Source organism: Anabrus simplex, chromosome 1 (assembly GCF_040414725.1).
Source record: "Anabrus simplex isolate iqAnaSimp1 chromosome 1, ASM4041472v1, whole genome shotgun sequence".
In the NCBI taxonomy this organism is placed as follows: domain Eukaryota; kingdom Metazoa; phylum Arthropoda; class Insecta; order Orthoptera; family Tettigoniidae; genus Anabrus; species Anabrus simplex.
The window spans coordinates 1791288574-1791309910 of record NC_090265.1 but is presented as its reverse complement, the minus strand read 5'-3'; the positions used below and the strand labels follow the sequence as shown (position 1 = coordinate 1791309910).

Genomic DNA, 21337 nt, shown 5'->3' with positions numbered 1-21337 from the left:
CTTATTGTTTGTCTGTTGTGTTGGTTATCTTCCTTGAAGGTTCCTTTTTATTTTTAGTAACAGGTTGTGTTGAACTGTTAATTTACAATGGTCCTATGGTGACTTCTCTATTAAGTTGCGTGAAAAGGCGGTCCTCAGATTTGAGCAGCTTGCCTCACGATCTGCAACCAGCAGAAAGATTGTAAAATGTTAAAATGTATCATTAACGAAATTGTTCTAATTTAGTTTGACTTCGGAAAGAAGACGGTGATAAGGGGTATGTTGCTTTAACTCACCTTTCTGGAATGGTGTTTATACTCCGCCACCTTGGGACTGTTTTCGTGTATACGACCTAGTGTTATAGCAATGTGTCACAGTTTGGTCGTTAGTACGAATCGCCGGAGAGAGGGGCTCGATACCTGCAGTCACGTAAGTGCGGCCAGTATCCAGTATTTGGGAGATAGTAGGTTCAAATCCCACTGTCGGCAGCCCTGAAGATGGTTTTCCGTGGTTTCCCATTTTCACAGCAGGCAAATGCTGGGGCTGTACCTTAAGGCCACGGCCGATTCCTTCCCACTCCTAGCCCTTTCCTGTCTCATCGTCGCCGCAAGACCTATCTGTGTCAGTGCAATGTAAAGCAGAAAGAAACCACTTTGGTCATTCGTTTCATTTAAATTCCATTCTTTGTTTTCTAATTTGTTGAGAATAATGTGGATATTTTCTCGGTTGTTCATAAGACTTGAAGATCTTGTTTAATGTTAGTGAATTTATGGCTTGCCTCTTTCATATAAGTATCGATTAGGTGGTGTTTAAAATTAATTTGTTGATTGAATTCATCGATACGGTCATGAAGTGGACAGCTTGCAATACAACTCGCTGTAAAACTGTTGACCTTGACTATGTTGCTCTTGTTCTGTATTTTAATGTAAGATCTTGTAATGTACTGCAATATCAATATCAACATAATTCACTTATATCAGTGTCCTTATAGTGACAAGTCATGCATCCTCGCACCACACATGCACCTTCATTATGTTCTGTCAGCATTTTGTAACTATAATCCCCCCCCCCATCGGCTGATCCTGGCTACGCTGCTGTTTCCTGGTTTGTTTCTGAGTTTTGACACCAGAACTATTGTGATAATGATGAAGTGAAGATACATGCCATTTTTGCTGACTTGTCTATTTATATATTATCAAAGAACTTTAAAATACAATTGAAATTCTTATAAATAGTATACAGTGCTAGAAATAGAGGAGAGGCATTTGTCCACAGTATTCATAACATCAAGCCTAATCATAACTTTGTCAAAATGCAATAATGAACAATTTTGTTTTTAGTGAAGTATTCATCCGACATGGCTTGCTTAGGAGATCGTTACATGCATCTTACCAACTACAGCATTAACAAATTAAGCAGCCAGTATACTCAGAATGAGGATGCCTCCGCCTGTATGGGACACAAATGGTAAGTATTCCAAAAATAATTGATTTAACAAAACCATATATATTTGAACTGTATTGTCCTGGCTATTATACAAATGCAAATCGTTTATGGTGGCTAAAATCTATCTTGCCCTTTTTTATTGTATTTTTTATAGGACTGTAAAATCGCTGTGGACCTACTTGGAGAAAGATGGAGTTGATGTAAAGGGGTTATGGACCAGTTTGGTGGACCTGGTGATAAAGACCATAATCAGTGGGGAATCATCCATCAACCAACTGACTCGAGCAAATCTCATGTCTCGTTATTGTTCTTATGAGTTGTTTGGAATTGATGTGTTGTTGGATGAGACTTTAAAGCCCTGGCTTTTGGAGGTCAGTTAGTTTTATTTTATTTGGTAACGTAAAAGTCCTTTTGTGAACAGTTTCTACATTACTCAGAGTCTGTTCATCCAATTGTTTTGCCCATCAAATCCACCACCATATTTACTTAACCACAAAATTATCACTGAAGAAAATGACTTTTTATTCTGTATTTCTTTATTTCAAAATCACCTGTTGTATATCGGATGGCTCGTAAGACAGTTAACTCTGGCAATTATTCACCTCTTCAGGGTTTGGCATTTTATCTCCTTCAATAGAGCAGTAGCAATTTGGGGTTATACCTTATGTACTTGTGCATAACACTCTCTCTCGTTTCCTAATTTTTCCCAGTTAGGTTGACATGGTTTAAAAGCAAAAAAAAGGAATACAGTAGAAGTCCGTTATAGCGATAATTTCATAACGGCGAAAAATTTACTCGCTATAGCGGATTGTCGTTATATCCGATTTTTTGTAAAAGTCGGGAAAACCCCCATACATTAAAATCAGTATGAAATAGCAATCAGTTTGTTCAAAACTGCGTTTTTGCGGATAATATCCACACTACGGCTACTTGTGTGCTTTTCGAAATCCGATACTACGTGAAAGCGTGTGTTTAATTTCATTCTGAAAAATATATATTACCGCATTTCACCAAATCCAAGACGACCCCCACTTTTTCCTTCAAAAAAATTTTAATCAGGCTTAAAAAGTGCTTTGTACAATCATACGAATGTCTTTCTTATACAGTACGCATTTTAGACTGTTTGTAGACGCCGAGCATTGGCTTTAGTTATGCCGTGTTTTTTTTTTTTTTTTTTTTTTGCGGCCGTACAATTATGCTTTCTTTCAGCGGGTTTAATAACCATTAACTTAAAATTGGCATCATAATATCAAAGGGAACTCCTTGAATGTTTGCCGGCAATACACATTCCACGCGTCTCTACAATATGACGATCCATCAGGAAAATATTCTTGCTTACTATAAAACTGTTTCTTTCACTCAGGCGCTACACGCACGTCTTGCTTGCTGCATTTGGTCAACTTCAGCGGCTAGCATGTACAAATAGGTCTTAATCGCGGACTTTGAAGGTCAACGAACGAGTTAATTGCGCCGCGGTATGGCAATTCTGCCCTTGCATTTTTGTGCACATACCTCACAATTTCCTCTTCGACTTTTTTAAAGCGTCCTTGTTGCAGGCCACTGAATACATTTTTTGTGCAGTACTCATTTTAAGCTATCTTTGTCTTCACGGTAACGCCGAATATTGCTTTAGTTAGGCCTATGCCGTATTTTCTTTCGGCTGCACAATTATTATACATTTCCGAGTGTTTAGTAGCCATTAACTTAAAATTGGCATCATAACATCGACGAGAACCCGTTGAAAATTTGCCGGCAATACCTGTTCCAGCTATCTTTACAATACAACGATTCATCACGAAAATATTCCTGCTGTCTATAAAACTTAATTTTACTAAGCATCAGGTACAGCAGACGCGTTATAACTCTGCTACTGAGTAGCCGTGCCCTTTCTAAGAATTCAAAGTCTCGCATGTTTTGATGCAATTCTGCAGATTTGATAAACTTTTTTTATTTTTTTATTGTAGAGGATAATAGAATGCCATCCTTTCTTCACTATTTCGTTACACAAAGGCACTGTACAACCGGTCGCCACAGCTAAGCGGTCGCTTTTTGTCAACGAGTTCTGTGTGCTGCGAGGGGGTGGGGGGGGTGAAGAAAACCAGCGTGGTTATTGCGCCAGTGGTGTTCATTACTGTCAAGCTGCGAATGCAAAGCGACCCTTGCTTGATTTTTCACATGAGATTCTGAGAAAAAAATCTTGGATTCGGAGAAATACGGTATCTCTACAGAGGCTTCTGTGGCAAACATTTCAGTTTACTTCTTCAAACGGCATCATCTAACCTAACCCTATAGGCTATGTATCATGAAAACCAATTTGAAACGCATGTAGATAATTGATAACCTCCTCGCTAAAAATTGGCATGGAAATAGCTTTCCGAAATTTAACTAGACGCAAAGAAATATAAACTATCCTCTGAAATCAATGATGTACCCTGCAATATCTTGAGGTGTATCACATTCTTACTTAATTTCAGTATACTGTATACCATTAAAATTAAGCGATCGTTTACTTCAGCCTTTATTTTTAACCAGTTTACAACTGCTATCAGCCGCGTTATTTACGCATTTATTACGAAAACGTGTTATCCTCTTTCATTTCGAATTTTCTTTAGAGAACAGCAGTCGACGGGTATTACTAATAGACTCCAATATCGCCTTCGAAAGTTGGCGAGAGTGCTCGCAAATGCAAATACAGCGAAAACTATACCGTACCGAAGATGATCGATCGCATTTTGTGGCAAACGTTTCAGTTTTTGTTATTCAAATAGCATCACCTATCCTAACTTATCTGTACTGTATGTATGACGAAAGCATACTCCAAGCGCCAGTAGAGAAACTATAACCTTCTCGCTATAAATTGACGTGATAATAGCCTTTCCGTAATTTACGGGACACGAGAAAATATAAACTAACCTTGTAATCAACGACGCACTCTGCCATATCTTGAGATGTAGGCCTATCTCATTCTTACGTAATTGTGGTATTTAGCTTTAAAATTAAGCGATCGTTTATTCAGCGTTTATCTTTGAGTTAACAACGGTTATCGGACACGTTATTTACGCATTTATTACGAAAACATGTCCTCTTCTTTCGTTTTCCTTGAGGAAGAGCAGTCGACGGGTATTACTAATAGACTCCAACATCGCCTTCGAATGTCGACGAGAGAGCTCGCTGGTTTGCATAGCGAGAAAACGATACGGTACCGAAGATGATCGATCGCATGCAGTATAATAATTGTGTGCATAAATATCGGCAACGGAAAAATCGAGCGCGCAAAATCGTTCGTTATAACAGATGTGTCAGTGATTCAGCTCTCGCTGTAACCGAAGGATAATACACAGTTTAATATAGGAATTTTGAAGGGACGGACATTTATTTATTTATTTAGCGTATGGCTAACACATCACATTATAGATAGAATAATAATAAATAATATTTACAATTTGAAGTATTTACAGTTTCAAATTATTTACATATTCAACACACAAGGGTGAGAGCAGAAAAAAGTCTCTCGTTATATGCCGTACTCGCTATAGCGGACTTCTACTGTATCTAGAATCTTTACATCAACACTCAAAATAGTTACAGTATTTAAATCTATACGGCCAAAACTGGTTAGGACATTTTTGGGGGGGACCAAAAAATTAGTAACGTAATAAATAGGGAATGTGCTAAAATAATGAAAAACAATTAAGCTGTTAAATTTAATGTTCGGTTTGAACGTAAAAATAATTATGATAAAAACAAAGAAACAAGTGCTTGCTATTATAATTAATGAAATAACGAAAGAAATACATGTTAAGAACACCAACATAGTAAAACATCAAGGAAAAATGTTCGTTGAGACGCGAAAAATGTACGTCGCTTACAATTGTGTTCAAAGTTGTCATAGGAAAGTCCAACATCTGGGCGATTTGCACACGTTTCATGTGTGGATTAACATCTGCTTTTTCAATAAACTTTAATCTTTCATCATTTGGAAACTGTCTAGCTTTCTTCTTCTCCATAACTGAATGTCCTGTAAACCGCTATGCTTAAGTTCAGTAGGCCTAATTTATGTACGTTGTTACACATGCACTTACGAATGTAAAATTAAGCACCGACATGTTACACGAGCTACTGCTGCGCTATCCAAATACACACGCCCACATCAAAGACTGGCTTGAGACTAACGCTTTCTGCAGCTGTAGGCTGACACACTAGGGACGTGAAACTAATTTCTCTACTAAATGCTCGTCCAGGCCAGTCGTCGCTGGCGCATTGTGTGTGCAACGTGGGCAGGAACGCTAATTTAAATTTTCTTATGGTGGGAATTACGAACGTACTAAAGAGTGACGTAAATGTGCTACCCGGTTTCTTTAGCATGTATTTAATTGGACAGAGACTGGGACTTTGGAATAATGACGTAATAACCGGGGAAACACGCTGGAGAGGGACGTCTTAACCAATTTCGACTGTATTTATTTGCACAAAATGTAACAAAACTGATTCCTCAAACAATATCCCCCTGTGGGTGGGGGTGGTAAAATAACATCCAGGGTATCTCCTGCTTGTCGTAAGTGTCGACTGAAAGGGACCCCAGGGGCTCTGAACTTGGGATCGTGGGGCGGTGTCCACAGGGCCCTTAGGTGAGTCCTTGCATTGCTTCCCTTAGTTGTGCCAGGCTCTTCACTTTCATCTATCCTATCTGACCTCCCTTGGTCAACCCCGACAGTGTTAGGTGTACGAAACCTAGCGAGTCTTATCATTTTCACGTGCTTCATGGCCCTTGTCTTTCTTCGGCCGATACCTTCATTTTGTGGCGTGTCCGACCCCTTCCATTTGTTTCCCTTTGATTAATTTTACAGTAATAGAGGATGGTTGCTCAGTTTTACTTCCTCTTAAAACAATAATCACAACCACCACCTAGCGTAGCCACACAAACACAAGATGCTGTCAGTTGGTACAGTTAATTTTATTCACATATATTCACATATATACACAAATGAACACACACTTTACCTTAATCACTGTATCACAACATAACACTTCACTTCAAGACTATCAACAAAGCTGCCATTATTAAAAGCAACTGCCAACACAGCACATAGAGTTATAACCTTGGAACACAAATAAAACAGTTGACTGCGTACAAGCATGCGTTTATGGTATGTCAAACCTATAACTCTCTTCCAACAACTACCAATGACTAACTTCAGCAACTCACTTCTCTATCAAGATCGTCTATTTATTTATTTATTTATTTATTTATTTATTTATTTATATATATGTGCCTGGCTTCCAGAAAGGTACGTTACGAAAAAAAAACTGCCTTCTTTAATATTTCAGGGTGTCCAATACATAGATTATAATGTATAGAATATTCTCACACGTATAGACAAGAAATGTGTTTTTCCACCAATTGGTACTTAATTTATTGTAAATAGATTACATTAGTACCGGTTTCGGCCCTTAATGACCATCATCAGCTAGTACATGATTAGTTTCCAGCCATTAGACAAAATCACAAGTTGTTATTATGTTAGACATCCGGATGTCTAATGGGGGATGGAAGTGCAATATACAATAGCATGAAGTTAAAATATCTGTGGTCAAAGGTAAAAAGATACAGTAAATTAGAACATGAGTATACGGAACACATTAAAACATATGGGCCATAATATAACACGTAAAAAGTTTTAACACATTAAAATTTGGTATGTATAGGTTAGACACTCATTAAAATTTAAGTTCATGTTGCTTAGATTCCATTCTTCTATCTAAATTAAGTATTGATTGGTGGAAAAACACATTTCTTGTATATACATTGAATCTATCAATACGGAAAATGAAATTTATAAATAATATTACCGGGCGAGTTGGCCGTGTGCGTAGAGGTGCGCGGCTGTGAGCTTGCATCCGGGAGATAGTAGGTTCGAATCCCACTATCGGCAGCCCTGAAGATGGTTTTCCGTGGTTTCCCATTTTCACACCAGGCAAATGCTGGGGCTGTACCTTAAGTAAGGCCACGGCCGCTTCCTTCCAACTCCTAGGCCTTTCCTATCCCATCGTCGCCAGAAGACCTATCTGAGTCATTGTGACGTAAAGCCCCTAGCAAAAAAAAAAAAAAAAAAAAAAAAAAAATTCTCAAATGTTCTAGTGCCTTATTACCATTCTAGAAGTTACAGTGTGTTTCACAATTACGGATTACAGTTTATATATACAGGTAAGAATAAATTATAATATTAATTCGTAAGTACAGTAGAAATTTTTTTTTTTCAAAATGGCGCCCGGTAATGACGACGTAGTGTTTTATTCTCCGAGTAAATTAACCGTAAAATGTGACGAAAAGTGCGGAAAATGTCGAAAATTAGTGAAAAATGGAATGTTGTGTGATTCATGTGATCGATGGTGGCATTATAAGTGCGGAAATTGCCCTAGAGACGTAAAAACTAATGAAAATGTTGACTGGATTTGTGAGCAGTGTGTTCGGAATGTTGTTGTTGGGGACGGCGTTGACGAAGCACCGAAAACAGTCGATGAGGAATATAAAAGTGCATTAGAAATTATAAACATTCTAAAAAAGGACAATGAGACTCTTAAAGTTGAAAATCAAGAATTAAAAGAAAGACTGCGATCGCTAGAATTTGGGACTGACTATTCTTCGAGTGATATACCGGTACAAGTAACAAACTCGAGCACGTGGTGTCAAGTAGTTCGTGGATGGCCGGCTAAGAAGAAATCTACAACTGAATTTCCGGAAATAAACATTAGAAATAGGTTTTCTGCCTTAAATAATCTAATCCTGGAAGAAAGTGATCGCGCGCGTGAAACCAAATCATCGCGATCCGTTGCCGTGCCGAGTTTAAAATTTAGGCCTAGAATTCAGATTCAAGACCCAGTTAGGCCTAAATCAGCGAAGGTAGCTGTGTTTGGTGATAGCCAAGGAAGGGGAATTGCGGGAGTTATTAACGACGAGAATATAGCAGCAACCGGAGAAATATATCCAGGAGCTTCTATCAGCAGTGTTGTGGAAAATGTAGAAGCAGCAACTAGGAACTTCGGGAGCGGCGATGCAGTGCTTATCATCGGTGGGACGAACGACGTAGCTCGCGACGACGCCAAGAATGTAAGATCACAACTTAAACATACACTAGGGAAGCTGACCCACACTAACGTTTTTGTAGTGAACGTGCCCCACAGGCATGATTTGAGTAGAGACTCGTGTGTGAACATTGAAGTGGACAAGGTCAATACAGATATTGTTAAAATTTGTAAACATTTTCGGAATACTCAGGTTATTGAATGCAGCAGTTTTGAGAGATACTGTTATACAAAACATGGCCTCCATCTAAACAATTCAGGTAAACGAAAGATAGCAAATATTGTTCTAGATTTTATTAATCTTAAGATATGTACTGTAAAACAGGCAACTCCCTTGAGTTATAATACTGACCAGGAAAACTAGTAGAAAGAGCCAGCTGTACGTCAAGCTGGCTCAGTCAACTAGAAAAAGAAACTCAGGATAGTAAGGAATTTCAAGTTACCCAATTGCAACAGTCAAGTTTTAGGGAGGAAGGGGGTCTGAGATTGCTCTTGGTAAACTGTCAAAGTGTAGTAAATAAACAATTAAAATTCGGTACATTGATGGAATCTTATGAGACTGATGTGGTGATAGGAGTGGAATCGTGGTTGAAAGAAGGGATGGGTAATAGAGAAGTATTTCCAGAAGGGTACACAGTCTATCGTAGAGACCGAGGAGATAAAAAGGGAGGGGGCTTGTTTATTCTGGTGAAGGAAAATTACTGTTCACATGAATGGTTTACCGATGAAAGGGATGAAATATTAGGGATAAAATTAGTTTGTGATAATATGAAGGAGGTGGGAATTATAGGAACATACAGGCCTGGAAGAGAGGAAAGAGACATGGAAATCTTTGAAAAAATAATAGATTATACTCATAAAAACAATAATAATGATATGGTAATAATTGGGGGAGATCTAAATTTGCCTGAAGTTGAATGGAAAGGAGCTGCAAGTGAAGCCCATGAACAGAAACTGGCAAATAAGTTAATTTGGGAGGGAGGATTTACACAAGTAGTACAAGAACCGACTCGTCTCAATAACTTACTAGATGTATTCTTGGTTAAACCATGGGAAATTGTTGATAAAACTGAGGTAATTGAAGGAATAGGAGACCATAAGGCTGTAATAATGGATGTAGGACTCGTACCAAAAAGGCTTAATAAGAGGGTTACACAAGACAAGAAATTGTACAGAAATACTAAAGTTGATGAATTTGGGACTTACCTTAAATCACAATTCAGTTGTTGGATAAGTGAAGGGAGTAACGTGGATACACTTTGGGCTAAATTTAAAGGAATTATTTGGGAAGGAGAGAAGAGATTTGTACCTGTTAAGAAGGGTAAAATGACCTCAGACCCTGTTTATTATACAAGGGAAATAAGAAAATTAAAAAGAAAATGTAGAATAGTAAACAGGAAATTCAAAGAGGGTAGGGAGAGTAGAGAAACTAGAAAACAGCTAATGAGGGAACTGAATAGAGTGAAAAGGGAAGCAAAAGAGAATTATATGAATGGCATACTTCAAGAGGGTAATGACCACAAAGGGAAATGGAAAAAGCTGTATTCATATATCAGGAATCAAAAAGGAAAAGGAATCCAAATTCCTACAATGGTGGGAGAAGGGGGTGAACACTATTTAACAGATACTGAGAAAGCAAACCTATTTAGTAGGGAATTTAGAGATTCAGTAGATGATTGTCAAGAGTTAGAAACCGAAACAGAAGATAGAGAGGGAGACAGACAGAGGGAAACAAGAAGCTTCTCATTCACAAACGAAGATATTTTCAGGGAAATCCAACTGCTTCAGCAAGGAAAAGCTGCAGGAAGTGATCAAATTACTGGGGAGGTATTAAAGACAATGGGGTGGTACATAGTGCCTTATTTAAAATTTCTCTTTGACTATGTCATAAATAATAGTGTAATACCAAAGGAATGGAAGGAATCTATAATAATACCAATTTATAAAGGAAAGGGTGATAAAAGGAAACCAGAGAACTACAGACCAATCAGCCTGACCAGTATAGTTTGTAAAATTCTGGAGAGTTTAATATCGAAGTACATCAGAGGGATATGTGATGATAAAAATTGGTTCATGAGGAGCCAGTATGGATTTAGAAAGAAATTTTCTTGTGAGGCACAACTGGTGGGATTTCAGCAGGACATATCAGATCAGTTGGATTCAGGAGGTCAGTTAGATTGCATAGCCATAGATCTTTCCAAAGCCTTTGATAGAGTGGAACATGGAATATTATTAAAGAAATTGGAGGGAATAGGATTGGACGTAAGGGTTACACGTTGGATAAAAGCATTTCTAAATTCAAGGGTTCAGAAAGTCAAAGTAGGAAATAATGTATCGCAGGAAGAGAAAGTTTGGAAGGGAATTGCACAGGGTAGTATAATCGGTCCGTTACTTTTCTTAATATACGCAAATGATTTAGGGAACAATATAACATCAAAAATAAGATTGTATGCAGATGACATAATTGTTTATAGAGAAATAAACAACATTGAGGATTGTTCAGAATTACAAAGGGACCTTGAAAGTATCCAACAATGGGTTGAAGAAAATAATATGAAGGTTAATGGAGGCAAATCAACTGTTACAACTTTTACAAACAGGAGCTTTAAAACTGAATTTGAATATACTTTGGATGAGGTAGTTATCCCAAAAGATGGCAAGTGCAAATACTTAGGTGTGAGATTTGAAAGTAATTTGCACTGGAAGGGTCATATTGATGACATTGTTGGGAAAGCATGCAGATCATTACATGTCATAATGAGGCTACTTAAAGGATGCAACAAAGAATTAAAAGAAAAAAGTTACTTGAGTATGGTTCGTCCATTATTGGAATATGCAAACAGTGTTTGGGATCCTCACCAAGAATACCTAATAAAAGAAATAGATAGTGTGCAGAGGAAAGCAGCAAGATTTGTAACAGGGGATTTCAGGAGAAAGAGTAGTGTATCAGAAATGTTAAAGGAACTTGGGTGGGAAACTTTAAGTAAGAGAAGGGAGAAAACTAGACTTACAGGATTATATAGAGCCTATACAGGAGAAGCAGCATGGGGAGATATCCGTAAGAGGCTTCAGTTGGAAAATAATTATATCGGCAGGACTGACCACAAATATAAAATTAGAAGGAATTTTAGCAGAAGCGATTGGGGTAAATTTTCATTCATTGGGAAGGGTGTGAAGGAGTGGAACAGTTTACCAGGGGTAGTGTTTGATCCTTTTCCAAAATCTGTACAGATATTCAAGAAGAGAATAAACAGCAACAGAGAAAATAAATGAAGTGTTAGAGGGCATTCGACCGGTGCAGGTTATTGTAAATAAAAAAAATGTGTGTGAATAAATTAATTCCATCCCCTGGTCTAAGGAGTTTGGACAGCCAAAGTAGGGGACTGCCTGTAGGGGTGAAGTACAGTGGGGACTTCGAGGGCCCTGGGACCGCTACGGTAGCTGTGAAGGCCCTTCAGGAACTCTGAAAAGTGGTGGCAAAAGGGGCTCTGGTTAAGACGCAGCAGGTCGTTATGCTACTTAGGATCCAGAACGGGTAAAAAAAAAAAAAAGTAAATAAATAAATGCAATGTAAATATTAACGTTATACCAGTTTTATAGTATCATTTGAAGCAATTCCACATACTGTATATCAGTTGACTATATTTGTAAGTAGTACAGGAGATATTATAATTAGAATTTTGTAAACAATATAAATTTATTAAGGATGAGCTGTGTGTTTAATAGAAAACATTGTTAGCGTAAATTGTATAATATTGTATTATAGGAAAAATTTTCTTCTCTTGTTAATTTAATATTTAGTGCTTGACAATAATGTATTTTAGTGTACCATTTGCCACCGAGGTAGACACCTCATTTGCAAATAAAGAGATTTTGATTTTGAAGTCCGTTATAGCGAGAATCACAATCGCGGAAAATTTACTCGCTATAGCGGATTGTCGTTATATCGGATTTTTGTATAAAAGTAAAAAAAAAAAACCCATACACATTAAAATAGGTATGAAACGGCCATCAGTTTGTTCAAAACCTGCGTTTCCGCGGATGATATCCACACTATGGCTTACTTATTTGTTATTTTTCGAAATCCGATACTAAGTGAAAGTGTATGTTTAATTTCATTGTGAAAAAAGTTACAGTAATGTACTTCTCTGAATCCAAGACGAATCCCACTTTTTCCTTCACAAAAATTTAAATCAAACAGGTGGGAACAATGACAGGAGGGTACTCTGAATCAGGAGATAAAGGCTAATTTAGGAATGAACTCGGTGCATGAAGCTGTACCCATAAACCGGCTTTGGCGGTGGGGTCATGTGATGCGAATGGAGGAGGATAGGTTACCTAGGTGAATAATGGACTCATTATGGAGGGTAACAGAAGTAGAGGTAGACCAAGACGACGATGGTTAGACTCAGTTTCTAACGATTTAAAGATAAGAAGTATAGAACTAAATGAGGCCACAATACTAGTTGCAAATCGAGGATTGTGGCGACATTTAGTGAATCCACAGAGGCTTGCAGACTGAACGCTGAAAGGCATAACAGTCTATAATGATTATGTATGCATTGAAACAGGAACGCCCGTACTTCAATTGTTCGGAGAGCATGGATGATGTCAAGGCGTGTACGGCCCATGCTTAGAGAATATGAGAGAAGAGTAGTGCAATACATTTATGATTAATGGGGAACTTGCTGTTTATTCAAGAGATAAGCAAAGGAATTATATCACCTTTTACAGATGTATTGTGAGATTGTCCTTGAAGGTGCGGAGGGGACGTTATTCTGCGACGTCGGCGTCGTCCTTCGTCGCCGGTGTCGGCGTCGTTCCGCGTCGTTGGTGTTGTCTCAGCACTGGACATTGACGACGACTCGGACCTGAGGCAGATCGTGCAGCGTGAACCAGTCGTTAAGGAGCGGAGAAGTGAAGAACTCCCGCACAGAATGCCAAGGGAATCTGGTGTGACATTTTTCTACCGCACCGCGAATTAAGGTGAAGCACTTTTGAATAGTTTCCCCAGTAATAGTGTTGGACGCACTTTCGAAGATGAAATCAAAGTCACAGTAGACACTATTGTACTTGAAATAAACAATGAAAGCGATCTGGAACCTTCCGAGATGCAATGATTAAACACTTCGCACAATCTCAAAAAAAATAAATTCCTTGGATACAGTCTTTGCACTGTATACATAAGTACAGCACGCACATTCTCGATGAAATAAACTAGAGCTTCGACGAAAATATAAAGAAATAGTTTATGACAGTCCAAGTCCTGTTACGTCGTAATTTTGCAGAGACAAGGTCATCACTGAGGCGCAATTTTTGACAGTTTCATGAGGGGATTTGACACAGTCTTCGAGTGAAGTGAAGGTTTGCACAGTTTATGTTAGGAAATATTAACACTTTTCACGCGGAGCGATAGGCACAGTCTTGGAGGGAGAAAAAAAAGTAGGTGCTGTTCTTTATAAAATAACTTAACACTATTCGTAAAATAACTGCTCAGTCACTAGGACACAATTTTACGTGGTAGCTTAACGTGGTAGAGGAATCAACTACAGCACAGTTTCAAACGTACAGTCTCTTTAAATTCACAGTCCACAAACGAAATACAAATGCACAGCTCTACAGACTGATAGAAACGAAATTAAGCTTTCGTTCACGCGCAAAGTCCAAGTCCACGGAGAAGGCTTTCAACACTAACACTTTCGAACGCAAGTACCCATCCGGACAGAGTGACGAACCGTATAGCGATTTGCTTGCTTGCTTGCTTGCTTGCTTGCATACTGCACACTGCTTTACTCAAGGCTAGCGACTGCCTTTTATTGCCGATGGTCGGAAGGCGTGGTTGCACATGTGGGCATCTAGAAAAATTTATATCTCGGCCATCCTTCCGCCGATTTACGTGAAATTTCGGTTAGCAGCATTTATTGTTCAGGCCTACAAGGTGACGTCCTCGAAATTATGATATTACATTCCGTTCGTGATGAAATGTCATGGAACAGGAGAGAACTTTCGGTGTGACGTCACTTGGCCTTGGCTGGTACTCTGGAGCAGCGCGAGCTTGCATGTTGTCTCCCACAATACCTGCGCGTTCGGCGCTCGTTTTGAATGCATACAGCCGGGTGTTAGTGAGTTCCTCTCAAGAAATGTATGAACGTGAATGCTCGCAGGGCATTCCCGTTTCAGTATATATGTATGTCAAAAAGTGCTTTGTAAAGTTGTACAGTTCGCATTTTTAGACGCCGAACATTGGCTTTTGTTAGCGGCCTTTTTTTTGCGGCTGCACATTTATTCTTTATTTCAGTGGGTTTAATGACCATTAACTTAAAATTGGCATCATAATGCCGAAGAGAACCCATTGAAAATTTGCCGGCAATACCTATTCCATGCGTCTCTACAATACAGCGATCTGTCGGGAAAATATTCTTGCTGTCTATAAAATATTTTGAACATCTTCTCAACGTAAAAGGAAATCTTCCTGGTGGTGTTGCGAACAGCCAAGCTCATGGGGCGGAGGAAAATGATGTTGCGGAAATGAAATAGAAAGGATTGTAAATAAACTCCACTGTCATAAAGCAGCAGGAATAGATGAAATTAGACCTGAAATGGTGAAGTATAGTGGGAAGGCAGGGATGAAATGGCTTCATAGAGTAGTAAGATTAGCATGGAGTGTTCGTAAGGTACCTTCAGATTGGACAAAAGCAGTAATTGCACCTATCTGTAAGCAAGGGAACAGGAAGGATTGCAACAACTATCGAGGTATCTGATTGATTAGTGTACCAGGCAAAGTATTCACTGGCATCTTGGAAGGGAAGGTGCAATCAGTCGTTGAGAGGAAGTTGGATGAAAACCAGTGTGGTTTCAGACCACAGAGGGGCTTTCAGGATCAGATATTCAGTATGCGGCAGGTAATTGAAAAATGTTACGAGAGGAATAGGCAGTTTATGTTTGTTTTTGTAGATCCAGAGAAAGCATATGACAGGGTACCGAGGGAAAAGATGTTCGCCATACTGGGGGACTATGGATTTAAAGGTAGATTATTAAAATCAATCAAAGGGATTTATGTTGACAATTGGGCTTCAGTGAGAATTGATGGCAGAATGAGTTCTTGGTTCAGGGTACTTACAGGGGTTGGGCAAGGTTGTAATCTTTCACCTCTGCTGTTTGTAGTTTACATGGATTATTATTATTATTATTAAAGCGTCTTTATTGTGGCGAAGTTAGGGCTCCCGGCCCTTTCTTACACTTAACCACTACATGTACGTACAATGTAATATTTTTACATAAAATTTAAACATATGAAATTTTTACAACCTAAAGTATAACTAATGCAACTAATGTATCACTAACTAAACTAAGGTGAGTAAAGTATAACTAAATTATATACCAGGAACACATTGCAATAAACAACCATATTCACTCTCATTCATGCATCCCATTCACACTCAATCATCTGCTGAAAGGTATAAAATGGCAGGTAGGGATTTGGTTAGGTGGAAATGTAGTAAGCAGTTTGGCCTATGCTGGCGACTTGGTCTTAATGGCAGATTGTGCCGAAAGCCTGAAGTCTAATATCTTGGAACTTGAAAATAGGAGCTATGAGTATGGTATGAAAATTAGCGTTTCGAAGATTAAATTGATTGAAATATTAACAGTAAGTTATTATTTCAATCAAATATCATCAATACGGACCAAAAATGATATTTATTACATGTAAGATTAAATTGATGTCGGTGGGTAAGAAATTCAACAGAAGTGAATGTCAGATTGGTGATACAAAACTAGAACAGGTTGATAATTTCAAGTATTCAGGTTGTGTGTTCTCACAGGATGGTAATTTAGTAACTGAAATTGAATCAGGGTGTAGTAACGCTAATGCAGTGAGCTCGCCATTGCGATCAACAGTATTCTGTTAGAAGGAAGTCGGCTCCCAAACGAAACTATCTTTAAATCGGTCTGTTTTCAGACCAACTTTGCTTTACGGGAGCGAAAACTGGGTGGACTCGGGATATCTTATAAGTTAGAAGTAACAGACATGAAAGTAGTGAGAATGATTGCTGGTATAAACAGGTAGGCACAATGGCAAGAGGGTATTTGGCATGAGGAGATAAAGTTTAATTTAGGCATGAACTCGATGGATGAAGCTTTACACGTAAACCGGCTTCGGTGGTGGGGTCATGTGTGGCGAATGGAGGAGGATAGGTGACCTAGGAGAATAATGGACTCTGTTATGGAGGGTAAGAGAAGTAGAGGTAGACCAAGACGACGATGGTCAGGCTCAGTTTCTGATGATTTAAAGATAAGAGGTATAGAACTAAATGAGGCCACAGCACTAGTGTCAAATAGAGGATTGTGGCGACGTTTGGTACATTGAAAGAGGCTTGCAGACTGAACGCTGAAAGGCATAACAGTCTATAATGAAAATGTACAGTATGTATGTATAAAACTGCTACGGTACTTTTACTTATTATCAGATATAACCGGCTACCGCTACACACCCGTCTGGCTTGCTGGGTTCGGCAATCTTCAGTGGCTAGCGATGTTTAGGTCTAACTGCGAATATTGAAGGTCGACAAACGAGTTTATAGCGCTACGGTATGTCCATTCCGCCCTTGTATTTTTCATACACATACCTCACAATTTCATTTTCGACTTCTTTAAAGCGTCCTTGTTGCGGACCACTGAATGCATTTTTTGTATCTTTGTCTTCACGGTGACGCCAAATACTGGCTTTAGTTAGGCCTTGTGATACAAAACTAGAACAGGTTGATAATTTCAAGTATTCAGGTTGCGGCTGCCCAATTATTCCACATTTCCAAGTGTTTAATAACCATTAACTTAAAATTGGCATCATAATATCGACGAGAATACGTTGAAAATTTGCTGGCAATACCTGTTCCATGTATTTTTACGACTATTCATCACGAAAATATTCCTGCTGTCTATAAAACATAATTTTACTGAGAGTCTTGTACAGTAGTTGCGTTATAACTCTGACACTGAGGAGCCGTGGCCTTTCTAACAATTCGAAGGCTCGCATGTTTTGATTCCATTCTGCAGATTTGAGGAACGTTTTTGTAGAGGCTAATAGAGTGCCATTCTCTCTTCACTATTTCCCGAGATCCAGTGAGCCGGGCTGAGTGGCTCAGACGGTTAAGGCGCTGGCCTTCTAACCCCAACTTGGCAGGTTCGATCCTGGCTCAGTCTGGTGGTATTTGAAGGTGCTCAAATACGACAGCCTCGTGTCGGTAGATTTACTGGCACTCCTGCAGGACTAAATTCCGTCACCTCGGCGTCTCCGAAGACTGTAAAAGTAGTTAGTGGGACGTAAAACTAATAACATTATTATTATTATTATTATTATTATTATTATTATTATTATTATTATTATTATTATTGAGTTCCAGTGACGTCACACACAGGCACCGCACAAGTGGTTGTCATGGCTAGCGTGTATAATAAGCAGGTGGTCGTTATTATTGTCAATGATTTTTGTGTGCTCGTGAGTGTGCGGGGGTGAAAAGAACCAGCGTGGTTACCGCGGTAGTTGCCAGTAGTGTTCATTACTGTTAGGCCGCGAATGCAAGACAACCCTTGATTTTTCACATGAGATACTGAGGTAAAGAACGTCTTCTTGAATTCGGAGAAATACGGTATCACTCCAGAGTTTTCTTCTTCAAATGGCGTCACTTAACCTAACCGTATGTGTGTCATGAAAACATATTTGAAACACATGTAGAGAAATGAGTTATCCTCGGTAAAAATTTACGTGTGAATAGCCTTTCCAAAATATAAGTAGACGCGAGATAATATGAACTATAGTCTGAAACCAGTGATGTAATCTGCCATATCTTAAGGTGTATCACAATCTTAATTCATTTCAGTATAAAACATTAAAATTAAGAGATCATTTACCGGTACTTCAGCCGTTAATGTTAACGAGTTAACAGCTGCTATCGGCCATGTTATTTACGCATTTATTATGAAAACTTTTATCCTCATTAATTTCAAATTTTCTTTAGAGGACAGCAGTCGTTGGGTGTTACTAATCGACTCCAACATAGCCTTCGAATGTCAACGAGTGAGCTCGCAAATGCACATAATGAGAAAACTATACCGTACCAAATGTGATCGATTGCATTTTGTGGCAAACGTTTCAGTTTCCTTATTCTAATAGCGTCACCTTTCCTAACTTAACCTTACTATACATATGATGAAAACATACTTAAAGTGCCAGTAGAGAAATGATAACCTTCTCTCTATAAATTTACATGGTAATAACCGTTCTGTAATTTATCCAGACGTGAGAAAATATAAACTAACCTCTGAAATCAATTATGCACTCTGCTATATCTCGGTGTATCCCATCTTTACTTGATTGCAGTATTTAGCATTAAAATTAAGCGATTGTTTAGTTAGCCTTTATTTTGAACAAGTTAAGAACTGCTATCGGACACGTAATTTACGTATTTATTACGAAAATATGTTCTCTTTCAATTTAACTTTGTTTACGGAACAGCAGTCGACGGGTATTACTAATCGACTCCGACTTCGCCTTCCATGATGACATTTTAAATGTCGAAATCGGTCCCATGTTAAATAAAAGTTACTAGTAACATCAACATGTAATTAGTATTGAATAGGTTGAACCTAATAGATATCCCTTCTCTGTGATTTTAGTTCAATTCGGAAACATCAATGAATCGCCTTCGAATGTCGACGAGGGAACTCGCTAGTGGACATAGCGAGGAAATGATACCAAAGATAATCAATTGCATGCAACATAATCGTTGGGGTGCATAAATATCGGTAATGGAAAAAATCGCGCACGCTTAATCGCTCGTAATAACGGATGCGTCAGTGATAGGACTCTCGCTGTAAACGAACGATAATACACAGTTTAATATAGGAATTTTAAAGGGACAGCAAAACATTGTCGTATAACGGGGTTCTTGTTATATGCCGTACTCGCTATAGCGGACTTTTGCTGTATTTACATTAACGGAACTGATATCAATATCTATGTACATGACATAACCTCACATACAATACGATCATTCGACTACGTAAATAATATCACTAATATTTAATGATATAACCTCGCACACAGCAAGATCGTAATATAATAATAATAATAATAATAATAATACAAATACCAACATGATATAACACCTCACAGCCATACATACAAATAATAATAACTATAATAATTCGAGCTCGATATCTGTGTTAGTTATCCATGGGTGAGAGAATATTGTTCTCAAGGTACACCTGATATTGCACTTGCATTACACCTCAAGCAGTAATTTCATAAACTGCAATGATGCCGAAGAAATTGATGTTGATTGTTTTCCACTCAAGGTTAGTGGTCTAAATATAACTGTCATTTACCACCCAATCTAAGTGTTAAACTCATGCATAGACTGTATAATTTAGAAACAGACAATCCTAGTGCAAGAGTGAGCTATGATGTTTTCCTGAAGGGAGTGCAAAACATGGATATAGATTTCAGGGAAAATAAAGCTGATGCATGTAGCTACTGTATTGAATATGATGAAAATCCATCAGAGGATAATGTTGCTAAAAGAGAAATGCATTTTGAAAAGTCTTAACAATGCCCGTGCTGCCTATAAGTGTGATTCTGGGGAAACAAGTGACAATATTGGAGTTTATTCAGCAGACTTACAGAAAATCCAACTTCTGCCTTGAATTCTCAACATAAAGGATTCGTTCTTCATTTCACGACTGAAAGTGTACAATGAAGCATTTGCAAACACGAAGAAGAAAAGTGAGAACAAACATTTTGTGGTTTTATGGCATGAAAGAATATCTCAAAAGACAAAGAGAATATATTGTTTCAACATTCTTAAAGTTTCTTCAAGAACACAGGGACATGGAAAAATAATTATATGGTTAGATAACTGTTCAGCTTCACGCCTGTTGCTGGGATTTTCTTTAGGAGACATCCTTAAAGTATTGAATAAAGCACATTTCACTAAATAGAATGCTACTGTCTTCCATTTTATTGTCTTGCTAAGAAGAGTAAAAGTACGGATGGGCTTGAATATAATGAATGGTAGTTATCATTCTGACAACTTGTTTATCCTTCCAAACTACATGAAAAAGTTCACCTTTGCGCTTAACCTTCATCGGCTAACGTAAATTTTTTAACACTTCGGCTATCGTTGCGGCTGTTAGCCGCACTTGCATCTTTATAACTGTCAGTGCTGTTGTTTAACTTAAATGAATAATAGAGCGCAGTTTTCTTAAATCAGTATTAATAAGTACGGTATTAAGTAATAAACTTTATTATTTTTCAGAATGGTTTGTCCATTACAACATATTTGAGAAGCTTAAACATTATCACAATTCTTATTGTTCTAAGACATCAATTTTCAGTTGGTTTTAGTTCACGTCAATAAGCTGTCTTTTCTTTGTATGCATAATATCAATATGTTAATCATATAAATATAATAAAGGTGAAAAGAAATCATGAACATTCAAAATCTCTATTATCCAAAATGTAGGCCTACATGTTCGAACAAAACAAATATACTACACATATTACAAACAACCGAAACAAAACTTTTCTTTTCAGTCACACACTTGAGGAGGACAGCCACCTACCTTCACGCAGAATCCCAAGGAATGTAATACTATTCTTCAGAAGATGCTCAGCAAGCGGTTAGCTACAGAAGTAGTAGTTGCTGGTCAAGTTTCTAAAATTATTCATCAGTCATAGTCGTCCTCATCGTCAGAACTTTCATAACAATTATGACAGAACAATTTAGCATGTGTTTGGCAAACATTCTTTTCGCATGTGTTGCAGGAGAGC

General features: G+C 38.1%; 1 protein-coding gene across 2 annotated transcripts in view; it reads left to right on the top strand.

The window, feature by feature from the left end:
* Nucleotides 1-21337, top strand: part of LOC136858771 (tubulin polyglutamylase ttll-4) — a 407488-nt gene that overhangs the window by 172669 nt on the left and 213482 nt on the right. For both annotated transcript variants that reach the window (XM_067138563.2, XM_067138562.2), the window contains exons 10-11: nt 1320-1446; nt 1580-1796. In XM_067138563.2, the coding sequence (XP_066994664.2) occupies nt 1320-1446; nt 1580-1796 (344 nt within the window). The remainder of the gene's footprint in view (nt 1-1319; nt 1447-1579; nt 1797-21337) is intronic.